At 37.2% G+C, this 22,233-nt stretch overlaps 1 protein-coding gene across 4 annotated transcripts in view; it reads right to left on the bottom strand.

Moving 5' to 3' along the window:
- The window catches only part of RBPJ (recombination signal binding protein for immunoglobulin kappa J region), a 56,069-nt gene that overhangs the window by 22,625 nt on the left and 11,211 nt on the right, over positions 1–22,233 (bottom strand). The window contains exons 1-2 of one of the 4 annotated variants that reach the window (XM_083861229.1): positions 11,407–11,592; positions 1,108–1,146 (exon numbers count right to left, since the gene is read on the bottom strand). In XM_083861229.1, coding sequence (XP_083717355.1) covers positions 1,108–1,146; positions 11,407–11,459 — 92 coding nt within the window. In that variant the 5' untranslated portion in view covers positions 11,460–11,592. Of the gene's footprint in view, positions 1–1,107; positions 1,147–7,014; positions 7,202–7,906; positions 7,941–11,406; positions 11,593–22,233 lie in introns of those variants that run through there. The other 3 variants (XM_083861232.1, XM_083861231.1, XM_083861230.1) reach the window with 3 other exon arrangements.

The raw sequence follows: 22,233 nt of genomic DNA, 5'->3' as shown, positions 1-22,233 counted from the left end.
TTTGTTAAAAGCTCTCACTGACCAGTCAATTCTGGTTTTGTGGTTCTTTTTAAAACATAGAAGATAGATTCTGTTTTTGTTAATTTTTTTAAATGAAAAAAGATAAATCCTGTAAGTTACTTTAGAGTTACAGTATAAGTGTTACTACTCAACATGGAAAGCAGCTCATTACTCAAAACATAGTATCTTCAGATATCCCTGAAGACTGGCAGACCAAGAAACCACCATGTTTGTTCCAATACTTTTAAGTTAGTATGGAGAAATTTTGCATTGAAATGAAGTTTAATGATGACAAGCTAACCTAAAATTTATCCAGAAATGCAGTGAGACAGATATTCACAACAGAAGATGTAAATGTTCCCCCCCATCATGTGCTAACATAAGGTATCATTTCATTCACAACAGAGGCTGTCAGGGTGACAAGGGGCTTCCTCTATGACCAAACAAAACTATAAAACAAATGGCACATCCTTTTTTGCTTTCAAGCAAGCAGTGGATGTTAAAGCCAGGAGATAATTATAATCAGCACAGTTTGTGGCACAGAATAATAAATATTTGCACAGATTCTGTTTGAAAAAAGAAGGTGACTACTTAACAGTTTCTTGTGTAAAAAAAATCCCAGGCAGGCCAGGAGCAAATCAAGCACTGGACTCCAGTCACTCTAAACTTTCCAGAACGGATTGACTTGATAGTTCTATTTGATACTCTTTCTGATTGTTTGGGGTTCACCAAAAATTGGTTAAGATCTTTCCTTGACAGCACCGTGTTCAATTCTGGCAGCAGAAAGTGTTACATGATCTCACTTTTACTCAAGAAACAAATCAGCTCATTCCTTAAAAATAAGCAGATGCACATCCTACTGAATAATCTACAATAACTGATACATGAAGTCAAGACCATTTCTAAAAATGTATTTTGAGTTTCATATAAAAAACAAGATACTCTGTTAAAAATTGTACTTCTGGCTGCTGATTGCATATGCAATTGAAAAGCTTTGATATTTAAAATTCTAGGATTAGCAGCCCACACATTTTTAACTTAATTTTTTTGAGAGTGAAAACGGTATCCTCAGAAAATTTTAAAATACCAAGTTTCTTTAATGCTTACCTTGTGAGCCGTTTCGGTTGAGGTCGCTCTCCAAATTTCCTGAAAAAAAGAAGTAGTTACTAATTTAAAACAAAAGTGTTTAGTCATAATTTTACACTAAGACACTATACCAACTTCACAATTTTAGAAATTGTATTAGAATTTAATGTCTTTTTTTTTGTAATTTCCCAGTATTAACTGCCTCCTTGCAACAGCTCTTCCCACCATAGCAGAGGCTTTTTCTAATTTGAACACTAGGTAACTTTCTTTGTTGAAGCCACATTTGATCTCAGAATCACTTCTGAAAAGTTCAGACATCACAAGAATGTAAAGAAGCAGAAGATCTTTGCCATACAATTGACCAGCAGTGCCATCAACAAGCAGTTACTGTAAGCATACAGAAATTAATAGACATATCTGTGTTTACAAATCAGTGAATGCTTTCCACCAGGACAATTTCTCAAAAATCTGTTTTTCTTTCATGACTTCTTACAAAAAGGATGACAACATTTTCATGCATGCCAGTACAGAATTACAGGAAAAAATCACTCCTGTGGAATGCAGCCAAGCATGATCCATAAATAGCCTGCAATACACTCAATGTTTTTTTGCCATAAAGTGTTTGGAGACAGTTGTACTTCTTTCAGTGCTTCAACACGTTTTTGAGAGAAAGAATATTCTTTACACTAGGCTAAGACTTTCCATGAAAGTCTTTACTCACGTAAGACACCAAATTAACACATTTTAATATAGACACATTTTCATTACCAAAAACATCCTCAGATTAAACCAAAATAGTCAGGTAAAAGATGTGAAAAAAGGAAGCCTGCACCCAGCAATGTACATCTGCTAATCCTGGTGAGGAAGTGTAACCACAAACTAAAATGATGATAAAGACAGGGGAAAAAAACCCTAAGAAACCGACAACGCAAAAACAAAACACGGCAAAAAGACACACTTGGCTTAACACCTTTTTGCCTAAAAATAAATAGAGACCTAAGAGACTGTGCTTTTGCTGCCAGTGTTCATAAATATTTCTATGACTTGCCAAGTTCATTTTATAGGTGGGCATAGTTGTCCCTTTATGCTTCCTGGATAGGGAAAAGAATCCTTTCCTACTATTGTCCTACAAGATTGCTGGAGGCTCCCTAGGACAAGAATCTGATCATTAAGTGATGTGACATGAAATTCCCCTGTTCGTGCAATGGATCTGTCCTGGACTTTACAGCAGCTGGTGGTGGAATGATTTCATACACTCCAATTTAATTTCTGTAATCCTAGAAATGTACAAATACGTAATTATTATCATTTATACAGTTGAGCAAAATAGCTCTTTCTTGACAGGGCAGTGGCAACATTCGGCCAATTTTAAAGTTTTTTTCAAGACTTGAGAAATACGCCTTCTAAAATACTGGCAGTTCACACAGAGGAACTGAATAAATGGCATGAAGCCAAATTTTCTTTTCAGCTTAAACAATAAAATAAAAATTTATTTTTCCAACTAGACAAATTCCCTTCACATTTTACTTTGTTGTTGTTAGTATACAGTTCACTTCTCTGGCTTTATTTTAATTTTACATGAAAGAACGAAACCAGAATTCTTGCTGCAAGATTTGTTTTTATATATTTTAAATGTTGAGGTCTACTGGACACAAACTTATTCTCCATGGTATGCATCACTGCACTGACATACCTGTAATGCAGAAAAGGTAACCAGAAAACCCAAACAGCTTTGCAGTTTGGCAGCAGAAAAGTTACATCCAAAGCCTTTCTGCTTCTAACAGTTATCTTTTCAGGATCTGCCTAGCCACCCCCTGAGCCTCTGATTTTCCCTGTATAACTGCGAGTATCCCAACTCCCCCATACTATCCGTGTAGTTGCTGTCCTGCCCTGAAGACCCAGGATCATCCTGTTTGACAGAGGGTCTGTGACTCTGACTAGACAACAGATTACCTTAAAGCAATACTCTACAAACAACATCCCTAGAGATTAGCTTCCTGCTTTGAGCAGAACTACTGTCTTTGTTTCAATCCCTCTGCACATTCCAATTCAACACAAAAAAATTTAAGAGGTGCTTATCTTGGAGCAAAGAAGGCATTATGGACACAACGCTTACTACATGTACTGGGGCCAATAGATCCAATCCAAGATGAGGATGCCAGTACACCAGAAACTGCATTAACACAAAAAATACCCTTACAGAGAAAACCTCACACTGCCCCCAAGGTAACACATACCCCCCGCACAACTCTTGAGTGCAGCAGACACACTCCCCTTGTACATACACTTAATTACTAAAAAGAGTTCTATTAACAACACAGCTGCAATTGCTGGAAAAAAATAAAATCCATCTTTTCCTTTAGTCAAATCCTGAACATACAACACAGGAGAAAACTACCAAAATCCCCATTCTTGAGAATCAGAGCTAAAGCACTGAGTCACTCTGGAGTTGTACAGGACAAACTCTGATGTGATACTCAGTGCAGCACTTCTCTAACTCATATAGCAGCTTTCCCCAGCCTCCTCCATACAAAATGAAATTATTTATGTCACTACAATCACTTGTGAACACATATAAATGCTACCCTTAGCAACACAAATCTTTCAAAGAGATGAGGTAAATTGGGTAAATCTTTTCTTTTCTTTCAATATACATTAGAGAGAGTAGAATAGGAGGAAATTGCATATTGATATTTACTTTAAGTCCCATTTTAACTGTTTCTAAATGAAATTCAGCTACTTTTCTTCAATAATGTTGTATTGACAGATGACTGATGGCTATGTACCATATCCATGCTGTCAATGAACAGCCTTTTCCTGCATCATTACAAAATCATTTCAAATATCCCATAAATATTCACCTCCCTAGCTCAACAGCAATAGTTAAAGAAGTTAGAATTCAAAAATTATTAAGAATTAAATAGAAAAGGGAAACATCACCATGTCATGGCATTATTCTGCCACACCCTCACAATTCTGAAAACTTGCAGCAGTGGAAAAAAGTTATCTCAGAGTTATAAAAGTTAGCATGAAAGTCACTATGAATAATCAATAGTTTTTGTAAGCAATTGGCTAAAACTCCAGGCTTCAGTGAGAGTACAAGAGAAAAGTGATAAACAGATACAAAGACCTAAGAGACTGATAAAAGATATGCAATATGTAGAAAGGAGATAGTTATTTTCTCCTGTCTCAGAAACACAGGAATTGGGAAATATATCCAATACCAAAAATTTAATTTTAGGATATTTTTTCCTTGCTCTCACAACTTAATTTTGTGTTTGTAAACATATTGTTAGAGAATATTGTGGAGGCTGAAAGCAGAGGGGGGCTCAAAAGATTTAAACAAGTCTGATACAGAACTCAATTAGACTCTATTAAGTATAATGATTTATTTTTTACAACCTTGTTCTCAGGAAAACTTAAACTATGTTCTACCAGCAGCAAAGAAAATAACACAAGTTTAAAGAACCCAAACCAGTCTACATTTACCCTGTCTTTTCTAGTCTTTCCTTACTCATCCATTACTGATGACCAGCAGGCATGGATTAGTATGTATACTCCTATGAATCGAGTGTATTCCAAAGCAGCAAACTGCATCCAGGGTGCCGGATTTTCATCACACCACAAAACTCAAATATACAAAAAAGGCACTTTAAAAAAAAAAAAAATTATCACATGTATTTCATTTAATGGTTCATCTGGTTTACTTTTTCCAAATGTTTGCAACCTGATGTGGAGATGTGGATGTGTATTGACGATATAACCTGAAGGACAGAACTTATCAGCAACTACTACACAGAAGAAAAGACTAAGAATCTTTTAAAGACTTCTGATATTAAGACAGGTGAAAATGCAAGAAACACATTATATCTATGGTTTTGTACTAAATAACATCCACTGCACAAGCTGTGATTGTTGGCATTTCAAACTTTCATATTTGACTGACATGTTGAAAAATGAGCCAGTTCAGATATCACAAGGTTACCTGTCAGACATGACAGAGACTGCAACACTTTTCTTGTGTAGGTTTTCACTGGATTTCACTGTTCTGGAATTTCCTTATATATTCAGTATTTCTATTTCTCCTTTCTTTCATCTTGGAAATATGCAGATTGGTGAGTAACAAAAATGTGGAGGAGAGGAAACTAAAAATGTATCATAATATATAGACGTATACAGTAAATGTATCATAGTACAGAATATCTATTCTTGCAGTGGTTATTAGACAAGATAAACATATGTAATTTGAAGTCCTAATTACAGGTTATGTATCATTGTACCTGAATGCTCACTAAGTTCATTCAAGTTTCTGGGCTTTTTAAATTTTACTATCCAAGACTAAGTGCTCTTTCAGGTGTTGTGTACTGGGATTCTATATACACAGTCAAGTTGCTGTTTCATTCACATCAGTTCAAGCTGTATTCTATTAGTACATCCTAACACACTGTACTGGAAACATGAGTGAGAGCATTAGTCACACCACAATCACTTCCTATTGGAGCAAGTTATACTTGTCCTAATAATTCTTTTCCCAGTCCTGTTTTCTCTTTCCAACCACCAGTTAGCATTCTATTATTTCCTGTGTTTTGTCTTCTGATGCTTTGCATAAATTAATTTCACTTCCACACTTTGCACTGTAGGCATAACTTTCTTCAACATTATGTCCCCAATCATTCTTTTCATTCAAGTCCATACTTTTCATTCAGCAAGTCCCAGTTTGCCATTTAAAATTCTTTTCCCCATTCACAGAAATATAAGGAAACATTCTTTCTCCTTTTATTTCTTTACTGCCCTTCAAGTAAGTATGGAAGTTAACAAGTGAACTAATAATAATCTTACCAGTACAGTATAGTTTTACTCAAATTTGCAATATTCTCAGGTTAGGTAAACACATGGCACAATATACAGGACAAGTTTCAAATGTTTTCAGACAATACAGAATGTGAAATCCTATTTGGAATTCCTAGCTCAGCTACAATACATATTATAATTTTCTATGACTGCAGGAACATAAATTTTTACTGTATTCAGCATCAATCAGTAGTTTTATGTTTTTACTAAACATGCAAAATTTTTTGTTGTTGTTGTTTTTGTTACATGGTCTTATTTTCTGGATATAAATGATTTGGTTCAATTTTTTTATTCAGTAGTTCTACGTGTCAAATCAACTTTGGATGTAAAAATAAATAAAGGAAAATTAACCAAAACTGCCATCTACAAGAAAAAGAACTATGAAAAAAATCTCTATAAAAATCACATGCTGTCCAACCTCCAATTCTGACTGAAGATCTATGGTCACTGAACAGCTCTAGCATCCTCCCGCCTGGAATATGAACTTCAAATTTTTCCGGTACTGGTTTTCAGCCAAGAACATCATTTTAACAGTCCCTCTGAAAGACCATTCACCTTTATGTACTGAGCACAGAAGCCTTAAAAAAATATTTCCATAACATACAAATAGAGACAAGCTTCAGCAATTAGGCATTGTATCTTCACTTGGCCTATGGATTGACACAATTTTTGGCATCTAGTCAGAATAGCACGGATCTATCTGTAAATGGTCTCCAGAGAAGCAAAATGCAAAAGGGAGTTGTCAAATTTGACTACAGCAGAAACAACAGCTGAGCAGAAAGCAAGTGTGTTGGAGAGGCCAACATGGGGGAGCAGCAGAAACAGTGAGGACTAAGAATGGGAAGATACGAGCTGCAAATTAAGACTTGCTAAATGAAAAACGTGGACCTGAGACCTCTATGGGAAATGGGGCAGCAGAAAAATTTGTGGCCAGGCAAAACATTTAAATTTAACTCCAGAATACACAAGGCATAAAAATACACTACAGTTACTGTTTTCTGTGTCAATTGTTTTATGAAGTTTCCCTGATGTCTTAAAAATTTCAACACTGAAAATAAAAGTAAATACTTTCCTTACCCTGAAGAATCCAAAAGCACAGTAACCAAAACCAGGCTGTAGATGTCTCATCCTTGGAAACATTCAACAGACAGGGTTCTGAGCAACCTGATCTGACTGAAGACATTCCTGCTCACTGCAGGGCATTTGGACTCCATGACCTTTAGAGGTTCCTTTCAAAACAAATACCCACGTGTTGAGATCTCTATTTCCTTCCTGCCTTACACAAGTATGAGGAGATCATGTGGTGCTCTGTTGCTCATAGGTAACTAAACCATCCAGGTGCATATTTCCCCCTCACCATCAGATGGGTGAAGAGAAAAACACGAATAAAGAGGAAGAAAACTTGTATGTTGAGATAATATAACTGTTTAACATACAAAGCAGAAGTGTAAGTAGAGAAAAACAAAGTGAAACGGGCTGTTCACCACCACTCATGACTGATACCAAGCAACTTCCTAAGCAAAAGCTGGGTAACCTCTTTAAATCCCACTCCCCTCCAGTTTATTGCTGAGCATGACGTTCTATGGCATGGAATTCCTCTTTAGTCTGTTTGGGTCACCTGCCTGGTTGTATCACTCCCAGTATCTTGTACCCCCCTCAGTCATCGTGGGGGGCAGACACCAGGCAGAGTGAGAAAGAGAGAAGGCCTTGATGCTGTGCAAACACTGTTCAGAAAGAGCTGAAATATCAGTTATCAACACTGTTCTGGTCACAGTGTTATCAGCACAGTTCTGGTCACAAAGAACATGGCATCATAACAGCTGCTATGAAGAAAATTAACCCTCTCCCAGCCAGACCCAGTACAATGAGAACAGAAAAAAAACAAATGCCAGATTTTAAAAAGGCAGAATTCCTATTCATTGGAAATGTTTCACACCCAAACACCCGACTGCCAACTGGACGTACTCACTTGGTAGTGCTTTTGACTGATGTAGCAAAGGCCTAACATCATTCCTGAAGAGCAAATTCAATTCTTTATGTGTCCTGTTATACCCCAGTACATATCCCAGTATTTGCTGCAGAACATGTTAGAATAACTCTTTAATAGGCTACAAGAGATTACTATAATACCTCAATATGGATTTTGGAAAAAAAATCCCCAGACAAAGTGTGACAAAGAAACTGGCTGGGAAGGAACTTAACCTCCCTCCCACTGTTCAGTTCAATGGTTTCAGTTCCACCTCCCAGAGCACAAATGTCTCAACATTGTGATAAATAAGATATGGCAATCACTAATTTAAGGCAGTATAAGAACCAGAGTATTTAACATAGAAATTAAATACAGAATAGAGTGATTAAGGATTTTACTTCTTCAGAGGACAACTAAGAGAAACAGTGCTTGAAAGAGGAGGAATCTGATAAAAAACCTCCAGATTTTTATACAGTCTTTGGCAACCTCTCAAACTGCATTATGCAATTCAGAAAGAAAGAATGCAAAAAAAAAAAATCCAACTTCTGCTCTCCAGCGATACGAAGCGCCAATAAAGTTTGGTGAGAGGCTCAAGTTAAGTTCCAACATTTCTAATACCTATCAAATAGCTGGCATCCACAAACCATTACGTGTGATTGGACTGGGGAAGAACAAATACTGCCATTTCAACTACTCTTAAGTGTATTTCAGCCAGGAGTGCAGCAAAAGAAATTCCTGTGCTTCACTTTAAGTCCAGTTCTAAAAATAATGTCAACTGTCAGGTGCAACCTTTTCCTAGACCTCTTACGGGGCCATGTAACTCGTGAACAAACAAGAAGAGTTTGTGACTCAGTCAGACAAAAGCCTTTTAAAGAAAAAAAATTAAAATAAGAGAAATAATTTACAGGTTTTTTTTATCATTCTCCCTCAGTTTTAAAGTAACTGCTATATTTTTGGAAAGCTAGAAAGCCTGTCAAGTGTGTGTTCAGCTCTTAGTATCAGACAACCAGACCCTCGTTGTAACAGGGTCTATATTACTTTCTACCATGAGAAATGAAAATACTCCTCAAAGAATTAATTTCAAGTTACTTTGACATCCATTACCACAAACTCACTATACTACAAGCTCACCAGTATGGGATCTCAATGGTTTACTTGGCCTACCGAGGTTATCTAAAATCTTGGAAAATTAAATACCCAGGTTTCCATTCAAAGTTTGAGGATCGATATAAAAGTATTTCTTTTCAGCCACTAACAGAAGCATCATATGAGAAAAGCTGAAAGAGATGGATTTATGTAGCATGCTGGGACCTTTTTTTCCTTTTTCTTTTAACTGTCTATCCTCTGCCCATTTCCAGCTTCAATTTGCTTACCATGGACAAATTAGTGAAGAACTGAAGAAGCACTGAAGAAAATTCATATTTATGGACTTTTAACGTGCTTGAAATTATCAAAGCCAACATATGCAACAGTGCCCACGTAGAGAGCACACTAATTAATTCTGAGGAGTGATCCCTTAATCTGGCATTTGCTAGAAACACTTCCTTGGGATTGAACAGCTACTACAACCAACATGGTAAGACTCAGCTACTCCACAGACTTGTTTTGGTTTTGCAGATTTCTACATTTAGGATAACATGTTACATCAACTGCAAAAGCAGGATATTCTGTTAATGTAGATATACTTTTCTGTGCACAGATTTCAGCGAAGACAAGATGTAAATACTGAAAATATTCTGCGCATTCATCTTCACAACCATAGTCTATTACAAACATTTTAGAACACAACTCCTAAGGGAAATGATCAACTGTAATTAGAAAACATTTTCTCATCTGGTGGTTTCACAGACCCAAAGAGAATTCCTACATATTAAAAACATGGGCCATTTATGATCCAGCATGAGCTGGCATATAAAGACCACCCCATTTAATACAGTGGTTGGAGCCACATCACTCTAAACATGTCTCCTGCTGAAGATAACTGCTGGATCTGATTTCGAGAAGTGCATCTTATCCCACACTGATATCTTTTCTTTTTAAACGAATTTGAAAATAGCACAAAAAAATATGTCAATGCTACAAATTCAGAGCTCAAAAAAGTGATGATCTACAGGTTTTACACATGACTGAAAAGTCAAAACACCTCAAGGACACAATTTCCAAGAGATTAATGCAAAAGATATAATTGTATATAAGAATGCAGTTAACATGGAAGTAACTACCAGCAATAACCTATGCTCAAACAGAACATTTCACACTAATCTTCTCCATGGATGAAGATATTAAATAAATGAACCATACCAATGGATAAAACAAAGCCTTCAGAAGGAAGATTTTATCTTATCCAAAACAAAAATGGGTTCAATACACACAAGTCTGATTAGGAAAAACAGAAACAGTTGTATTACCAGTAACATCCAGCACTAAACAACCTCCACACTGGGAACACAAACTAAAAAACTAAAATAAATAAGCTAATATTGTCAAAAGAAAGGACAGATGATGAAATAATTCTTACCCACTCCATACCCCACAGCCTACAACTGCACATAACCTTCATTCTTCACAAAGTTCTCAGCAGATCAGCATTTCTCAGGCAACTCCCTCTCCGTATCCACAAGTTTTTTGGGGTTTCATCCTCCACTGATTTTTGTAGGTTTTTTTAACTTAATGCCATACAGTCTAATGTGACCCAGCAAAGCCTGTGTTCCTAACGATCTGCACAGCATCATAGAGTACAGAGTCTTTAAATCCTTGGACTACTCACACCCTAAATACTCCATTGTCTTGTTCTGTAGTATCACACAGCTGAGGCACAGAAACCGCTGAAGAAATGGCACCTACCTCCCCTGCTGCTCCCTCCAGACACAACTATGTCATCCATAAGTGTGATCCTCCTGAGGCTGATGAAGTCAACAAATTGACTGACAGCTTCCAGCTCACCCATCACAGGCTGGTTCATCCTTTAGGATGAACACACTCACTCACAGAGTCACATGCAGTCATCAACTCACTCTCACTTTTGCCTGCCAGCAGCACTTCGGCCCTGATTCTCATTAGGGTGTCTACTGTAACAAATATACAGTAACAAATATTGCTATAAAGACTTCGTTCTGAAGGTTAGAGTTGCATTAAAAGCCAACCCATTTTTAAAAATAAATACAGTTTTCATAGTCACATGCAAAGAACCAGTCTCAGTCAACTTGCTCTGAAACACTATTGACACAAGGTACCCTCTTTCTTACAATCCTACAAAAGGAGATAAAATTAATTAAAACCACAGCAATCAAGAATGTCTATCAGACATGAACAATGGACTTCTACTACTCCTAAAGTCCCTTTCTCTTCTGTAAAGAGTGAACAATGGGTGGTCCAACTGCACTGTGACTCTTTGGAAGTAGGGGGCACAGCAGCCCCTGAAATCACAAAACCAGAAAGTTTTTGATCAATACACAAAACATTCCCCCTCTTCAACAATAACAACAACAAAAAAGACCCACCTGCTCCAGGGTGAATGCCACCAACCACGCACTATCACATCTTTGTACTGCATGATTCTGCACTGCCCCCAAGTATACTTAAAGAATTTAAGTCCTCCAACACAGGGAGCATGTTAAATGTTTGAAACAAGTCTTCCACTCTACAGTACTGTACACACTTTTGGCACTATATCAAATAATACTGACAAATACAATAGAAAAAGCTCTGCTCCACTTGGTCACGCCCTCTCACTGCAAGTCACTGGTTCAATTAGAAACTCCCTCTCCCTTTTCGGACCTGCTTTCATCCTCCCACACTGCTTTCATTATTGTCCTCGCTTTTCCAATCCCCATAAAATCACAGAAACACAGCTGCAATTTAAATAAAGCTTGCACTGTATCAGTAAGCAGGGTCACTTTTAAACAACTTACAGAAAGTAAACAAATTCACTTCTTTATAGTAGTCTACCTAGATTAGGAAAGAACTCCACACAGTAATCACTATACTTGTATATGACTCTAAAAGTCAAAGGTCTTGTCCAAACAGGACATAATTTTAATCAAGACAGCATTCACACAACTCTGCCACACTAAGTGAGGCAAGGAAGTCAGTAATGATAGCTTGGTTAATGAGGAAGTGCCTAAACATACACCTGGAGATGTGTTTTCCTTGCTCCTGCTTTTAGCTGTAGCTGCCTGCAGCAAGGAGCTAGTAATCCAAAGATCTCAGGTATACTAAAGAGCTTGGATACTATCAACTTAAAGGATAAAGCCATTAAAAAGTTGGAGTGGTGTAGAATGTAAGAAACACAGTAAAACATTACTCAATCTATTATTATTCCTTTATATTCACATACTATTATTATTTCTTTTTTATTAATTGCCTGATAACATTGGCTCAAATGTTTAGTGGAAACTGCAGACTTGGACACATGTACCTCAGCAACTGAATGAGTTATTAGCTTGAAAAATCAGCATGCCAACATAATCCCAGTCCCTAAAACACAGTATAATTTGGCCCAGCTATTATAACTGCATAGGGAATGCACTCATTAGCTTTATCTTCATTCATTCAAACCAAAAGAGAGTGGATACTTGGAACCTGCACATAGTTCACAAAATTGAGAATTAAAGTAATGGTGATACATAAAATCAGTCTGGAGCATGATTTTACACAAAACATTCCACAGACACAGCTTTCATTGACTGACTTTGCTCAGCTTATGATTACTAGAATTCTTCTTGTCCATCTGACAGCAAATTTTCCTCTGGATCTCACCTTGCACATCACCCTTGAATACATACTTCACAAGCAAACTTGACTTTTATTTCCCAAGAAAGTGATTATATATCCCCTACTAAACTATAATTCAAGTATCAACAAGTCCTTAAAAAACAAGCACCTGCCTTTTAAAAAATTAAATTTCTAAATTTGGCAAGAACAGAGCTATTGAGTACCAAGCCAGTGTTTTTTAGAGTTACTCTTGGCTCATAACTGCAAATAAGACTTAAGTCTGAAGAGATTTTTTTTTAGAAGCATGAGGGAAAAACTGCTAAGTACACTAATTATTATCTCTGTTGCCTGGTTACTTGAAAAAAGTCACAAGTTAGATATAGGAGGAGAGTTTTTCAACCACTTTACTACTAATATAGGAATTCAGCACTATAATATAGTACCTAAGGATTTGCTCAACCTTCATTTCAGTGACTGAATGTCTGCAGTGTTCAAAGAACAGTTTCTCCTCTGTAAATACAATTTCCATCCTTAACTGGAAGATAAGCACTGATATTGTGTGCAGAAGATAACTCTAAAAAGAAGTGAATAAAAGGAAGGACAAGAAGTTAAGGTTCATGGTTTTCTTTGAACCACCACCACCATTCACTGTAATACCAAAAATACATAATAAAGAGAGAAGTTGTGAATGCTTTTACAAGGAAGTGGTAAAGAACCATATTCAATTTGCAGAGACTTAAGATTTTCAAAAAGCCAGAGTAACCTCATTAACCATAAATACAAATATGTATTTCTTTGGAACTAACAGGTTCTTGACAGGGACAGTCATCAGTCAGCTTCAAAATCTGTAACCACCGCTCTAATAAAGTAATAGGATAATCACTCTTCCAAATCCTTTTCCTTACCTTATACCTTCATAAACAAAGGAGCTTTATTGGTACAGCAACTGCTTCCTACAAGCAGAAAAACAGGGAGAACGGCCTAATCTGTCTCTGAGGGGCTTACGGTCCCTGCTCCAAGCCCCTCAACTCTCTTCCCCTACACCACCTGCAGTGCTCAGACCTTTCACAAGGAGCTCACTCAGTCCATCAATCTGGCATGCCACTGATACACGGCAAAGCAGGAGACAAGGAAACCAATCATGTTGGTTGGAGAAAGTTGTTTGGTCACCTCAGCAAACTCAACCTCAACAGAAGCCAAAAATGATTACAGGAGCAGCTAAGCAAGCCTGTAACTCTCATGGGAAAGAACTATAATGCAAGAAAACACACAGAGGAATTCAGTACAGAAAATGACTCACAAATTGCAAATCTGAAGCAAAATTAAAAGATCTTACCAAGAGACAAATACCCTAAGTCAAAGTTTAGCTTAGGATACTGGTAAGACTCTCACTCCAAGTGGAGTTGGAACTTAATGAAAAATGACAGCTAAGTAAACTGACATCTCTAAGGTTTAAGCAGACCAACTCTGACAGTCTTGCTGTGACAGTTTAAGTCACCACTGCCTCAAATGCCTTTCCCACCTCTGCTAGGTCAGGGCAAGCAAACCTGCCTGTCCCCCAGCTGCTCCAGTTCACAGCTGGACTGTGGCTTCAGAGGCAGCTGGGCTGATTTGTCACTGCCAAACAAGTCTTGTCTGCCAGCTTCCTCCAGCTGCACTGACCTATCCTCAAACACCAAATTCCAGCACTTGTCAGACCTTTCCACAGATAAATTCAAATCAGCAACCCAGAAAAAAGACTCTTTTTGGGAAGGCAGGAAAGGGGAAAGGGGATTTCATTGATTCAGTCACAGTCCCAGAGAATGCCAGCATCACCTCAGTCCAATCAACAGGCACACTCAGGAGAATGTGACCACCTACTTCAGTAGCAGGGCACTGTTAGAAACCTGGTGCACCCCATCTTCAATTTTGACCCACTTAATATTATTGTAAATAACATAAATAATGTTATTGTTATTAACAACAATAGCAAAAAGACAACAAAACCCAATTCATACACTACCTTAACTGGTCTTGTTTTAGGAACTGTAAGCTCTGACAGCAGTGCCTAGCCCTCCAAAGCAAGTTTCAAGAGCCATTTTTAAATATCTTTACTGTATTTTCACAATCCTAAAAAACACCTCTAAGAAATGGGGACAATTCCCCTTCATCTTCCTCCTCCAGCAACTCAGTCACTTTCAGTCAGCTTTTTTATACAAAATCATTTTCTTTCTTTTTTTTTTTAACACAGTATTATTACACTATGTATCCTCTCATTCCCTTTCTTCCTCCAACTTCTACACTGTGAGCCTTCAAAACGCAATATGGAAGCAGCTCCTTATATTCAATAAACTGCTAGAGTTCTATAAGCTTATTTCTCTGAACCATGTCTCACCCACTGATCCTAAACCTGTAAAACAATTCAAAAACTGTATCAGTATGCAAGCAAAGAATAGGTTATCAGCACCTAAGCAGGTTGCCATGCAAACAGTAATTTCCAAATTGGTAAATAAAATTTATCTCCTCAGTAGATTAAAGTGATGACACAAAACCTGTGCATATGTATACCTTTTAACAAAGCTGCACTTGGCACCAACCTGTGTTACAAAATTATAGGGTTTCCTAGATATCAGATGTTTTCTTGCATCACCCAGGAATTACGTGGTTACACTAACATTAACTGGGCGCAGTTGCAAAATGAGCTGTCAGTATCCTAGAATTAATCAATCTCAAGTGCATTGTTTCGTAGTTAAGCTTATGAATACATCATCCCATGAATATAAAAACAGCAGCAATAAACACATCCCAGAAAAGAATGAGAATTAGAAGCCTCTTTTTCAACTTCCTTGGACAACTAAACCAGTTGGAGGCCGTTCTCCACTGTTAGCCTTTTCCCTGTGATTGTGCTGAAGGTCTCTAACTGCAAAGCATTTAATATAAGCAAATCATCCTTAAACCTTTAAAGTCACATAAATTGCAAAGACAGCAAAATCAGGTAATACTCCATCTACAGTTTACAAACTTGTGTTTTAAGAAAAACAGTTGTTTTAAAAGATTTTAAAGCTTTGGACTTTTTGTCACTGTTGCTGAATTAATTTACAGTTAAATTTTAAGTTTCTAAGATATTAAATTATACTGCAGCTACAGTCCCTGCAATAATTAATAGAGCATTCCAACACAGGAAAGACAGAAATTCATATTCCCATTTAAAAACTAGTTGACTTGAAGGAAAAAGGCAAAAATAGGATGAATACAACAAAAACTATATTTCTGTTTAAATTTTATAAGGTAGAAGCTCCTTCTAATTATTGCTGGTTATAACTGAAAACTATAATATTTAGAAACAAATTGCTAGAGAAATATAATCTCCACAATGCCTACCATCAAATATGATACTACTTTTAACAACTGTTATGGTAACTGGGTCACTGATCCCTGTACAAGATAGTTAAACAGACACTCCAATAATAAACTTTTACTCCTCCTTATCACAGTACATTTACAGTAACCATATGAAAAGATTAGATTACATAGCTGGAATGTCAGCAAGCTAACACCTTATCATCCTTTTTTCTGGTATTATAGTATTACAGTTTTCTTACACAGTCACACATGCTCCTATTGTACCGTAACAGCTTTTACGTGTCATTTTTCATAAGAAAAAATATCTGAAGAGCACAAATGCAAAGCAGTTGTTATTACTGTCCATTTTTTAAAATGGAAATTGTGTGAATCATACTTAATTCAAGGAGGCTTGCTTTTCAGGTTTGTCAAGTTTAAACTCCACACAGATGCAAATTACTGGTAAAACTTCTCCCTGCATCTTAATGAGGTACACTATAAACCATGAAGCCAATTTGAAAACAAGAATGCTTTTTTGAGACAAACTTTACTTAATGTAGGTATTTTAAATATTTAAGGAACTAGTATTTTTAAAAAGAAAATTACCCAACAGCACTTAACTTGTGCGTGATCTTGAACCTGTGACTGCTACAACACGAGTTTCCCAGAATAACGCCTGTACTGGCACAATTTTTTGCAAGGATTTTACAGCATGAAAAGCGTGCCTAAGCAGTGCTGTGTAGGCTCCCAACTGCTGAGCTCTGAACCCAACCTCTTTTCAAAACATTGTCTCATCCTTCCAAGTACATTCAGGCCAGAAGGGAATGTAAATTGTCAAAAGCGTCTTGAAGCACTAAACCGCCAAATCTGTCATTTCAGTTAGCAGCTACCAACCCTGTCAAGCATACCCTGACCAGCTAAAAATGATTACCAGTGCAGGACTACTAAGTGTGCAGGATGTGGAACATGCCAGTCTACAGAGAGAGCCCCTTCCTGAAATTTGTCCCCACTGCTGCCTCAAACAGGGCAGACTGAACTCCCCAAAACAGAAGAAAAAATTGAAGTCCAACAATCAGATAGATAAGCTGAACTATGGAACGAAAATATACAGATGGCCACGCAGCCAAGATAAATGAAGAAAAAAAAAGTCTCATATGAAAGAAAAATCAAGGGATAACCTATATTAGAAGCTGCCACTTCAAATTCACCATTTTCGAGAAACAGTATCTTTTCTTCAAGGCATTAATGCATTCTGGAAAATACGGAATACTCTGTCCACAGGGCAGGCTTAGTACTGTATTAGTGCAATTAATAAATTGATTAGCCATCCTTGCAATAACTTAAGAGCCCATAAATCAGTTTTAACTAAGTTTAAAAAGAAGAAAGGAGCTTTTAAAGAAAATTAAGTTGCTATGAGTTTTATGAAAACTGGAAGCTGCACAGACATTTCCAATGTCATGAAAGAAGACAAAGCAGAATTTGGAAATTACTGTTTCACAGCAATCACTGTGCATATGCTATTTGGCTAGACAGTGAGCTTATGCCTTAGATCTATTACCACTACACTTTGCCCATTAGGGATGAAGAAGTTCATGGTATTGTCCCATAAACTGGCCTCACCATATAAGGCCCAAGTGTACAGGATACAGAAGTTCTTTAGTCCTACAATTTACAGAACAACATAAGAGGCTAAAAATGCACAAACCTGCTACATGACAAGAGAACAGACACAAAATGCAGTCTAAACAAATGAAGAAAATTCAGATTACAAGGTTTAAACCACTTAAATTATCTTATGTAATTGTGGGAAAGATTAAATACTGTGTACAGCATTCATATTGAATACAGTATGTTATCTACATACTGCTCACCTGGGCATAAGAAATAGAGAAACCATTTGCTCTACAGTCAGACTGTAAACAGAGGGTCTCCAGAATTTTTAGTGACAGTAACACATTATGAAATGCAATTTAACTGTTGAATTACACACAATTTTAGGGCCCTTGCCTTAAGTGGATTTTTAAACAAAAAAAGCCCATGAGCTGCATACTGAATTTATTTATAACTATAAAGCTCTTGGAACAGGTATCAGAGTTATGCTATATTAACTAGCTTGAAAAAAAAGCTTAATAAAACATTCTGGCAAGTTAAAGATAAACACCAGAAAAGTGTAGCACTGTGTAAATTTTCTTTATTTCCCCAGTGGTTCACAGGTTGTTGCAATAATTTGGTGTGCCAAGTTAACTAGCATGTTTGCTATTAGATAGATGGCATTGCAATGGGGCAGGGGAAGGACTGCTGGACTACCTGTATGACAAGAAAGGTAGTGGGAGAAGTGAAACATGAGCGACAGGTTTGGAAGCCCGAGGTATTTTTCACTTCTGTTTTTTATTTTTCCATACACACAGGAAACTCCCTTGGGGGGCGGGGGGGGGAGCAAGAAGAACTTCCCCTACAGCTAAATAAAAGAATAAAACAGAGAAGCCACTGAATGTTTCCACACCCCAATAAATAAAAACATAAAGAATCAGATAAAAACTTTAACACTGAGATAGCAAAATCTACTTTTCCCACCTCCAAAATTTCTTCAATGTCTTTGCAGCAGCAGAAAATTCAAGAAACAACTGCCCCCACACATATTCATACATCGTTATCTACCTTCAGAGTTCACTTTGTTCCCCAGACCAGCATCTATCCATTCCTCTCCATTCTCTTTTGCTATTAAAAAGTGAGGCAACGACGAGGAAGAAGGACAGAGTTAAGACAATCCACCGAGGCATGCAGGGCCTTTTGCTTCTTCTGCTAGTGTATGCACAACCTCTGCATGTAGGTTATTCTTATTCAGGCCAAGGCTCCAGCAATCCAGTTCTCCATTTCCAGCAACAGGATTAATGGACAGCTGAAGAAGGGTAAGAACCACACAAGCCTAAACGGTGCCTCCTCTGAACATTCTCCTGCCTTTGACTATTTTCAGTTCAGTGCAAGGAAATCCCAAGGCAACTTCACATCAACATGATCAGCCTCCAAGAGTCATCCCACCACAGAATTAAAATTTCTTTTTAACAGATCAGTAAATCCAGGTTGATACTGGAGTGACACTGGAAAAGCCTACAAATCACCCAGCTCAGCAGCCATAGACGCTCACCGCTGACCAAAGTGCTGCGACACAACGTCACTGCTGTCTGAAGGTACACACAAAACCAGCTGTCAAGTGTGGCATGATAATAGAAATGCTTACTCCCTTAGAGTTTGTGGTTAATAAAATTAACCACAAACTCTAAGGGAAAGAATAATAAATCTCTACTGGTAATTTTTTGGGGGGAGGGGAGGACGGCAAAGGAGTGGTGCTGTGGAGTTTTCTGGAGTTACAAGTTAGTTTTTGGGTATTTTTTTAAAAAGGAAAGGATTTACCAGTTTTCCCTAAGAGACTGGCAACTACAAAGCACAATGTCCTTTAGGAAATAAATCTTCATTAACTACACAAACAATGCCGGGACAGGCACTCAATAGCTTTTCAACTATGATCCTTTTACTAGTTTTAAGATCTGGTTGGCCATGCCAGCACACCTCAGGACAAATCTGAAGTATGCTCAACATTCAGCACACCATTCTCCCCAAAACACAGTTATCCTGGTTGTCTTTATAATGAAAACCAGAGTCCTTCCTTTAAAGTATACTAGAGCCCTGTTAAAAGGGCTCCCCTGGACCAGCATGCCACCCAACAGCTTGCAAGCAGCTTGAGTGACAGGTGAATACAGGTTCCTTACAGGAAGGACACAGTGCCAAGACCTAGGGCACTTTGAACTTAGAGTCCTCAAGATGTTTCTAACAGCTACAATTAACTACAACACTGCAGAAAACAGACAGAATAAGCAATCAAAAGGACTCAGACAGCAAGTCAAAAGCAAGTGGACAATGCAATAAACAGCCTCAGGCAGAGAAAATGTAGTGGATTCCATTACAGATTATTTGGCAAAGGAGAAGCTGATAAATGACTCAATTCTTAGGAAAACTGCATGAAGCTACTTTTGGCTTCCAAGAAAGAAATTAAGAAAGCAGCTGAAAAAAAGGAAGACGCCACAGACTGAATGAGCAATGGTGATCTGGGACAATATCCAAGTGTTTGTTTCCTGTTTCTCCAACTATGGACCAGTGTTGCAAGACTGATAGTTTGAAGATTCTTTCTACCAAAGGAAAAAAACCTTCAACCAAAGGAGCAAGGTTGCACACATGAGCCTCACTGGTTAGAACAATTACTCAATTCTGATATCTAAAGGATATGTTTGACTCTCTAAATTTTGTTCCAAAATGAAGTGGGAAAAATGCTTTCGACAAAGGCCTACATGAGCTGTTTAATCAGCAAAAGTAAACTGAGGCTCACTGTTAGAAGAAAAGTGCACCATTGTTACACATCTCCTTCCAGAATATCTGTATTGTAAGCTTTCAAATACTTTTTTTTTTTTTTTTGAAGCAAAACCAGACAAGATCAGGACATGTATCACTAATAACAATGTCTTCTATAACAAGAATAGAAAGTGTAAGACTGAACTATCTCAATCAAACTGGTAATTTTTAACCTATATTAAGACACTCCAGTATGATACCATTTCTCTAGGGTTCTGAAAAGGCATTAAGAAAAGCAAATCAAATGTTTGCATTCAATCACTGAACCAGGCAAAAATAAAAGTTACAATTTTATGCAGAATGTCACACATGCTCTTTTAACCCATCTTATGTTAGAAGAAACTGTGTGTGTAGTAAATATAAATCCAAGTTGTATATTAAAGCTGTATAACAAACACTTTTAAGTGTATCTATATACACAGATACACACCCACCACTTTTTGGGCAATGCTTATTTACAGAATTTAACCTGGTCTCAGCTTTACTTTGTTTGCTTTCATCACTTCCAAAACAATCCTTTCTCCCTGTTCTGTTGCTTTAGAAATACATCATGTTAGTAAGAACAAAGTGTACTGCTTCTTCACAGCTTTCAATATACACACTACAAAGCCATTAGCAACAGATTGCAGCCCGTATTCAAACTTCTATTTTATCCAGTCTCTTTGGAGTAGCAAAAGGATAAAAAAATAGTAGTAGCTTTCCATACATGAAGAGGATTGAAACATTTCAAAAGAAAGAAGGGTGGTAAAAGCAAAAAATGAAACTCCAAAATAAACTTAAGTTTTATGCTTCTCTCTCTGTAAATGTTTTGTCTTTTGTTACACGAGACATCTCAGCTTCTTGAATTCTTTAGATTTTATTTTCTCTCCAATCCTCATCTGCTCTTAAGAGGAGAGACAAGTCACATACAAGTGCTTATTACACACTCCCTCTCATGATCCAAGGCACTGACAAAGCCAAGTTACAAGTTCCCAAAAAGTAACAGGGTTTGGACTTGATTTAAAACATACAGTTGTTAGATTATCACACCAGCTGAGCAGCAACAGAGACTTCTCTGCTCTGTAGATAACGGTTGTGGTGATGCCCTAAGTACACCACAAGCCTTACAGCTAGTAACAGCAAAATTTAGGAGAAAAAAGGAACAACTGTTGGGAAGTAGTCTGAAAGTACTGCTCTGGACAAACATAAGTGAACATGGATTCCCCAGAAACAAAGAGAATGGGGTTTACACAGAAACTTCACAGAAAAAAAAAAAAAAAAAAAAAAAAAAAAAGGGAGATCCAGAAGCAAAACTAATTGAGGGCTGCTCACAAAATTCAGGAGAGAACACAACTGAAAATGAGTAAGCAAACTACAATACCCCATGTTATTTCAGTATGCTTTATATGTAACAAGAGGAAGCAGAATTGACCAGATATAACCTGGAATCAGAGGAAAGGAATGTCAAGCAGTGGTTATACATGTTTTTCAACTAATGTCAAAACAAAAAAAAGAGAAAATATTAGCTAGGAGTGCAGTTTGTACAATGGCAGAATAGTATTTTTCATCTTAAAAAATGTAGTATCATCACTGAAAAAACTCTTCTGCAATCAGGGTCGTTAGGCAGAATACTGAACACAACAAAGAAAATATCACAAGTGCCACCAGTAAAATCTGCTGAGTACTTCCAGCAACGACATTCACAATTTGAATCCTAAGGACTGAGGAAAACTTTCAGTAAGTGAAGAAGTCTCTTATCTCTACAGATATAATATTCATCACTGCCTAACACCTTCTGGCAAACATAGGTCTGTTGCTTTTGGTTATTTTTTAGAGAACTAGTCAAACTGAAAAGGATAAACTTTTAAATTCAACCTGATGCAATGCTGTTTACGTGACAATGCAAACTG

Source organism: Zosterops lateralis, assembly GCF_965231275.1.
Source record: "Zosterops lateralis genome assembly, chromosome: 5".
In the NCBI taxonomy this organism is placed as follows: domain Eukaryota; kingdom Metazoa; phylum Chordata; class Aves; order Passeriformes; family Zosteropidae; genus Zosterops; species Zosterops lateralis.
This window is presented reverse-complemented; position numbering and strand designations above follow the sequence as displayed.